This window comes from Ornithodoros turicata, chromosome 4 (assembly GCF_037126465.1).
Source record: "Ornithodoros turicata isolate Travis chromosome 4, ASM3712646v1, whole genome shotgun sequence".
NCBI classification, from domain to species: domain Eukaryota; kingdom Metazoa; phylum Arthropoda; class Arachnida; order Ixodida; family Argasidae; genus Ornithodoros; species Ornithodoros turicata.
This window is the reverse complement of record NC_088204.1, coordinates 67,490,029-67,498,103: the sequence shown is the minus strand read 5'-3', so window position 1 is coordinate 67,498,103 and position 8,075 is coordinate 67,490,029. Positions and strand designations below refer to the sequence as shown.

The 8,075-nt window shown below is 46.9% G+C and overlaps 1 protein-coding gene across 1 annotated transcript; it reads right to left on the bottom strand.

The window, feature by feature from the left end:
• Positions 1-5,895: 5,895 nt before the first annotated feature.
• On the bottom strand, positions 5,896-7,525 carry LOC135393360 (TNF receptor-associated factor 4-like). Its single transcript, XM_064623829.1, has one exon. The coding sequence runs from the start codon at positions 7,451-7,453 to the stop codon at positions 6,032-6,034; it is 1,422 nt and encodes a 473-aa protein (XP_064479899.1). The 5' UTR covers positions 7,454-7,525; the 3' UTR covers positions 5,896-6,031.
• Between the last annotated feature and the right edge of the window lie 550 nt (positions 7,526-8,075).

The window sequence follows — 8,075 nt, the reverse complement described above, 5'->3', positions numbered from 1 at the left end:
ACAAAACAATGCAGAGCAGCAGCAGCTTATGTAACGGATCATACGGTCGCTGCATTGCGGAAATGGCTGCACGGGCGATTTGGCACGGCTCTTGTTTATGTTCAAAACTGTCGCCCTTCTGCAACTGTAGCTGCTGGATCGAGACAATATACCCGGCGGTGGAGTTGGAGCTGGTTGGCCAAGAGCTGAAATATGACGAAGCAAGGCAACCGCGACCCATTGTTATCGCTCCCTTTGAAACAATACCCTACAAACCCTTTCTCAAACAGATGGCAGAGCTGCCCCGTAGAGAAAGGAGGTCCATGTTTTCGGAGTTCCCTCCATACATATACTAACATCATGTACGAATGCTCCCCGGGATTTTGACTTCCGGAGAATTCTGTGGTTCTGGGGGTTATGCGAAGGTTGTGTTAATGTCGTGGTTGGTTTCTTTTTCTGACACCATTAACGGAATTCGTGTTGAAGACGTGCATTTAGTCGAAGAAGCTAGTGTTTGCTATCGGGAGGCCAACTAAGGGACAGCAAGCACAATTACAATTGAGAACAGAAGAGTACACTTGTACCTCATGCCACATCGTTTCCTACCGCTGCTAGCTGCATTACGTCATCTTCCTGCGGAAACAAGTAGAGTCCCCCCACCCCTGTCGAAGGTTTCCTTTAAAAAAATCCCCGGACTCTCAGCACTGGATAAATACATATAGGTTTTTCTGCTGTGTTGAGCGGTTATCACTCACCATCTTCTCCCCCTCAAGCAATGGGATAGGGTGCTGCCTCAGCGGCGAAACATCCCACTACATCACATCCCATTACATATTTGTTGTTGTTGTTAAGGAAGACAACATTAAGATATCCGATCAGATGAAATGCGCAACTTCACGTTCCCCGTTAGTAAGATTACAATGAGATGCACAGAGTAGGAAGAAAAATATATGTAAAAAAAAAGAACCCAGCCTCAGTTTGATTTTGTATTTTTTATTTATTTATTTTCCCCACAAAGCCAATAGACCCTGCCTCCAGCTTAATAAACCTCTACCCGACAAACGTCATCATGACGTTGGTAGACAGACCGGAACCGAAACAGATCGGAAGGGGAGAGCTGGGTTCCATGAATGGGCAATTGCTCGCTGAAAGAAAAGTAGGACCGAAGGTCGCGTCCCTTTCAGAGACCATCGTAATCCCCTCAAGACCGTGGCTTTCGGGCGCGACCTTGTTCGCCACTAGCTTTGAACGTAGTTCTACTCTACCAAACTCGTGGCGCTGTCGGACACTATGACGTCATTTGTTTACAAACATGTAGAGGTCTATTCCGTTCATCCTAAAATCCAGTAACTGACATTGCGTTACACAAGACTGCGGTGTCACTGTTATTAGAGACTCTTATTACATCGTACGCTATCGCCTTTGCGTGCGGAACAGATAGCGTTGGTGGTTCTGCACACTGCGCGAAGCTCTCTTTCTGTTATGGGCGTGCGCAGAACCATCAACGCTATCCCTTACGTACGCAGTATACGTATAGCGTACCGAGTTTTAGTTGTAGCGTACGGACTGTGCCTCTGCTATTTCTTTGCGTGCGCAGATCAATTGTGTACGGAGCGCTAGAACTCTCTATTGTTTGCTTCGAATCATAAGGGCGTCCTACTCCCGAGTATCGCAAAAATCTCAACCGCAGCATCGACCATGCTTTCATCGTTCATTAAGCCGCACTCCTTTATTTCCCAGCGGCGTGTCCGTTCACACGTGCGTCTACAACGATGACGGCGGCAGTAAATCTTACGGCGCGGCCCTCTTTGCAAAGGCGCTATTTTCGCCCGTCCCTAACAAAAGACAGCCTCCACGATAAAGCCTTGTTAGCGAATGCAATTTTCTTTTCATAAGCACAATAGGATCCCGGTTTTTGTTCAGATAAACATCTACATTGTGCGCACGCCTTGTCGCTGTTGTTCAGCGACGCCAATACGCTGCCGTGAATCTGATTTTTGCGCGCCGGGGAAAAACGAAGGAGTTTTCAATGCCATCATTAAGGACTAAAGTCTATATGTATTTATATGGATTGCGGAAGAAACGCAGCCTGATTTGGCAACGATGCAAGAAAGAGACGCTTTTGTTAGTCAGGTGTAAGGGTGGAAGGGAGATATAAATAAGGTTGGGTATCGCGCGCTTCGAAAGAGACACATAAGGAATGGAAAGGAAGTGCCTTGTTTGTTGAGTGATTGAAATGAAGAAGCCAGTTTGCTGAGACAACAGCTATGAACGAAGATTTTAAGATGAGTTGTTTCTGGTTTTCAGTGCTTCATTGAACTCTTCGTACCTTTTGCAGCTCTCCGTCCAGGAAAGGGGGAACGAAAAGCGAGCTGCCGTGATCAATGCTTCACAAAACTATAGAATGCGTTTTGTCGGCTGACGTAGTCCTCGCATTTCTTTCGCTTTTAACGCGATTGACTCGACAGTTGTATAGGAGTTTCTCACTTGCAATCATAGGCGGAGAGTTTTCAATCTGCCGGAGGGGGCCGGGGCACAACGTCCCCCCCCCCCCCACACACAGCTTTCATGTACAGAGGTCGGGCAGGGTGTCGGGAATTCCGTGTTGCGATGTTGTGAGGCAAATTTTTACAGGATTTTCATGATCGCTCGCATGAAACACGCGATTCCTAGGATATCCCTCGAAACTTTCATCTTGATTGTGAGTTGGGTAGACTTCCCAGAGGCGGCCTGCCCCCCCCCCCTTGGAAAAGTTCCGGGGGGGGGGGCTCAGGCCCCCAAGCCCCCCCGCAGTCGGCGCCTATGATTGCAATGGTATCTCGCTGATCTCTCCAATCTTCAGCATGAATCACACAGCACCTTCTCGTCGAACTACGTATGTTGACCGAACGGCTGGCTCTCGAAGGCATAATGTTAAACACGACAGTAGGAGAGATATAGGCAAGCTTGTGCAAAATGGACTTGTATGTAGGTAACACATTCCTCGCGCATGTGGAGCAAGAGTAAACACATATGCGAAGGGTTCGTTATCTTCTATTGCTCCTCATACCCGAGGAAAATGTTGAGTGTGAAAGGTTAGTCAAGTTCGTATGACGCGAATCCGAGCCCTCAGTTAGTCAGTTAGCTAGTAAATTAGTAAAATAAGGTAAACCCTGGTTTCAGGAATCCACCATGGGTGCTACCCGCTCCATCGCAAAAGCTGTATTGCTATTGCAAACCTTGAATCTAAACTCTGAATCATAGCGGGATCTCTCACATACTCACGGGCACTCAAGCAATAGAGCGGGAAAACAAAATAGCACACTACAGGTCTACAACATTCGGTGTCGGCAGTTCACACTAAAAGGGAGTTCGCACTTATTGGCCCTTCGCTTATTCCACGACGTCGAGGAAATTTACCATGTCTTTTTTCTCTTTTTTTTAATTCCGTGTTAGCGCCGCGAAGCAACTGTGGCTATGAGCTGCGTACAGACGTGGACAGATGGAGAGAAGACAGCAGGAAGGAGTGGGGGACAGGGGGTTAGTATGCGCCCTGGGCCGACTTCAGCGGGAACTGTGCAGACATTCGTTCCCATGTCTAAATGTGTACGGAGTCTACATGACACGTCACATTGTGACGTGGCACTGACGTTGCATGCTCGTGATCTCCTCCCACTGGTGGTCACGTTTCGTGCTAACGACATTGAAAGATGATAAACTGCGCTATTTTTCAATGCGGCAATCATAGTACTCATAAAAGAAAATGTGAGAACGACAATAACGAAGTGTCTTCGGGATAAAGGAAGGGTACGGACGCGACCGGATTTCAAAACCAATGTTGCGGAATGGGTTGATTCATTCAATTCCAATTCCATTCCAAGGAGTGGTCGCGAGTCGAAATTCCATTCCTTTTAATTCCTCGGAATGAAGACGTAAGTCTCATTCTCATTCCACCCAAGAAATCGACATTCCCATTCCCACTCCGGGGTTAACGTGATGCACTGTAAGTTATTAACTTGTGATCAGTAAAAAAAAAAAAAAAAAGAAACATGTAACGGGATACCAGATATCCCACCAACAGTCAACTCACAACAAATCGTATACTGCTTTACTTTTATGCATTTTATGTTCCTTTGTTTCCAACATTAACATCTTAAAACAAGAACCAGCGCCCCGACGAGCGTTTACGAGCAAGATTGCCTGCACGTACAGCGTCCGAAGTGCGGACTTTTTTCTTGCGTTGTAATCCGAAACTATAGAAGACCTTCGGTTGAATGGTTGCCAGACACTTACTTTGAGTGGCCTCTGCTCAAAACCCGGCGTGCTGGAGGCGAGCAATTTAACACCATTCGCTGGCCATTCCATTCCGACTCCAAACAGGTCTAATTCCATTCAAATTCCATTCTCAACAGCTGGTGACTTAACTCCATTCTCGTTTCGTTCCGGTGCGCTAAAAACAGGGCATCACTCCGGAATCATTCCAATTCCGGAATTTTAATTCCGTAACTCTGTTCAAGACACCATTCAAGGCTTCGTTTTCGTGCAAATGCTATAATCTCGACAGGTGCGCCGAGAAAGTGACCATCACCATGGCGTCCAAACGCGTTCGTTTGACGTCACGTGAAAACAACCTATACATGCATTGGTCCCGGTCCACATTTTAACCCGCATATATATTGCACACGATCCTGTTCAACACCACCCGTATTGATGACAAACTCCGTAGCTTTCAATCACCATTGATGAGAGTAAATAGTGTGATCCCGCATATATCAGCCAAGAGGCAGGTGAGCGGTGCCATTTCTGTCGATCAATACGGGAGGCAACAGTGAGATTAAGTGGACCCACTCTCGGCGCGGTCTGCCTCAAATGACCTGTCGCTATCGGCCCGTATTACGCACGGTCAACTTCTGCCGTCACACATCGCCTCTCGCCTCAACCCCCCTTCCGGTGCGTTGGTGTACCCTTCCTCCAGCACGGTAACTATTGAAGAGGGCTTGGTCAGAGGCCAATGGGACGAGTATACGAGGACTGGTCAAAAAGAATCCGAAATTGGATTTATATTTAACAAGTTCGCGTTTTTGTGTTTCGATTGTATTTTGATTTTTGGAGAAAGGAAAAAAAAGTCGCAGAGTAAGTTGCCCCCGATGATTAAAACACAGTGAAAAAAAAATCAAAATGCAGTTACAAACAAAATAGTTCAGGAAGTGCTGAATAGAAGCGTATACGAAGAGGGGAGCCAAGTCCTGTAGATCACATAAACAAAATACAGAAACCGTCACTGAAGATTTTTGTACATGTGCGAGTCTCACTCCCGATACATCGCCAATAGTTATCGTAGTCTTCTCGAAGTAGGTTCTCATAGCATCCCTGCACCACACGGCATTTCAACCATGATCTTACCCACCTTCGTTGTCGATATTCCTTGTCATTGTCGTCCCTTGCTTCTGATTTGTACAGCGCAAGTGCTGCCAAAATGTCACCATCGTCGTTGCCCATGGAATCACCAGCCACATAGCACGATAACATCGTCAGGGCGTCCTCCATGATGGGTTCTTGCCGTAGCGCGATTTCACGAGAGTTCGTGCGGTGTGAACGCGTTGCAAAGTATGCGCAGAACATGAAATCTTTTGCAGAGCAATGCTCGCCAGCACTGTTGTTGCTGTAAGTTTTTCGGTTTCCCAGTGTGATAAGACCACGAACAAATGCAGAACATCAGCGAGCACGTATTTGCAATCGCGTGGTCTGCTGTTGTTCGCTAAGTGTGAGTAGGCCTTCGAGGGGGTTGGTTGCCCATGATCCAGGATGTCGCTAGCGCGGCTATAAGATTGCCCGCTGTACGAACACTATGTCGCCAAGTATGGTGACTAAAAAAATAAAATCAAAGCATGTCTGCATTTGAAAAAAAAAAAAAAATTGTGACTACAGTTGGCGTGAACTCCCTTTATTTAACACACACATCTATACCAGGCTGTCAAGTTTCTGAGCTGATTTTGATGAACTGATCCCATAGCCACCATACGCTAATGGCCATGGAGGCCGGCCCGTCGGGGCTGATAGCTTTAACTGCATACTAGTCACGACTTTGGACAAGTGTAACACCAACCGTAATTGCGTTCTCGTAAACAAAGCCGTCATTCAGCGCATCTTCCAGTTTGCACAACTGAGACTTACCGTTGCCGCTATTCGAACTTTCGACTTGCCTATTGAAACAATAAGGGTACTTCCGAAACAAGTTTGGTACATCAACACAATGCCGAACATTCTTTTTGTCGTCACTTGGATGAACCATGATAAGCGTATAAGGCAACAAGAAGGGCCATGTCAAGAGCGAGTCTTTTTGACCACGACAGATATACAGGAGGACACCTATGTACATGATATCATCATATTTGCTCAACTTCACGCTTAATTTTACAGAATAGCCACACAACGCGAAAACATCGGAGAAGCTGTAGGCAACCTCCCACACAATTGCTCTGTCTTTAAGCCCGTCGACGTCTTGAACGTGAAAAAAAGCAATGTGGGTTCCGTATCCAATGGAAGCTTGGAGCATATCGCTCATGCAACTCAATTTGTCCTCCATGGACGGCGAGAAATCTTGGATGCGTTTCGACATCGCTTCAAGTTTCTTGGCGCACTGTTTCCAACCTCCACCCGAGCTGGCCGCATTCTCAGCCGCGTCTTTTTGCAATCCCACAAGGGTACTCAGCGTCTCCTTGATGGAAATGACGCGGTTCTTCAGGTCGTCCGTGCTTGCAACTTGGTTGCTACATTGCTCTTCAATCGAAGAGAATGCGTCCGAAACAGTGCGCATAACGTTGGACATCGTCACAGAAGAGAAGCTTTGTCCCTCTTCAAGCGTGTGCAGTGCTGCAGCGTAATTCGTGACGCATTCTTTCGTAGTGTCGATCTCCAGAGTATGGCTATTTAGCCAGTCTTCCATAGCACGGAGCTTATCGGCTATATCTGATAGTGAAGCGTCGATCTGCCTTCCAATCCTGATGACGATCCCGTCAATAGAAGCATTTTCGCTCGAGCACAAAGTGTTTTGAGCCCCGCACTCTTCTTCCATATAATGGCTGATGATGTCCTTACGGGGTACGGTTGCGCTGCACTTCTTGCAAGCTAATGGATGAAACTCACAGTCCTTCAAGAAGTGAGATTTCATTCGTTCGAGCGATCCAACGAATTTACATCCATGGCTGAAGTTGCAACAGCGAACATCCAGTTTCTCCAGACGCGTCCTTCTGATTGGTAAAGTTTGCACTTCACTTTCAACGAACTCTTGCTTGTCCAGCGGACACCGTCGGTTGCTTCCAAGAACGCTCTGGTAACATCCTTCACAAAGTGAGTGGAAACATTCGAGTCTGAAGATAGTTTGAGGGATGACTGCGCACAAATCGCAGGATGTCGTCGAGGGGAGATCCACAAATTCCAGGGGACGCCAGTCCAGGGCTGGAAAGTGTCCCAAAAGGTAGCTTTTGGATGACATTTTAGAATTCGAAACGAATCCTTCGTCCAGACACCAGCAGCAAACGAACCGAAATGTAGCATGCAATATGCCTTTCTGCAACGCGCGGAGTGATAGCTACTTCGCTGGAATACCGATAACGATGCGCGACGTTCTTATCAGAGCAATGCCATGTGCGCCACGTTTTGATTATAGCCAGGTTTTGATTATATTACGTTTTGATAAGATAAATACCTCTGAAAGATCAACTATTGAAGGGATCAGCTCTTGTGTACTTCAAGATTTTTCTCCATGACACCGGTCTCCTTTCTATCCTCTGATGCGCCTGCGCACCTGTGTGCTGTGTCTGCATTTTTGTGGGTTGTGTTTATGACTAGCGTTCTGTTGACGTCTCACTGACTCCACTGACTAACGACCCCCATTCAACGTCGTTCATCACCTCACCATCGGGACAAATCTCAACCTGCCCAGTGTGCCTTGGGGTAGTGGGCCGCACCTCATGTGGCGAATTTCCCCATTCATCATCATTAATTTATCTGTTGTTGTTGTTGTTATATACAATGCGTAAATGTTATTCGCCGTTACGGAATGTACAGGAACGAACATGTCACACACGCACGCACGCACGCTCACACGTGTGTGT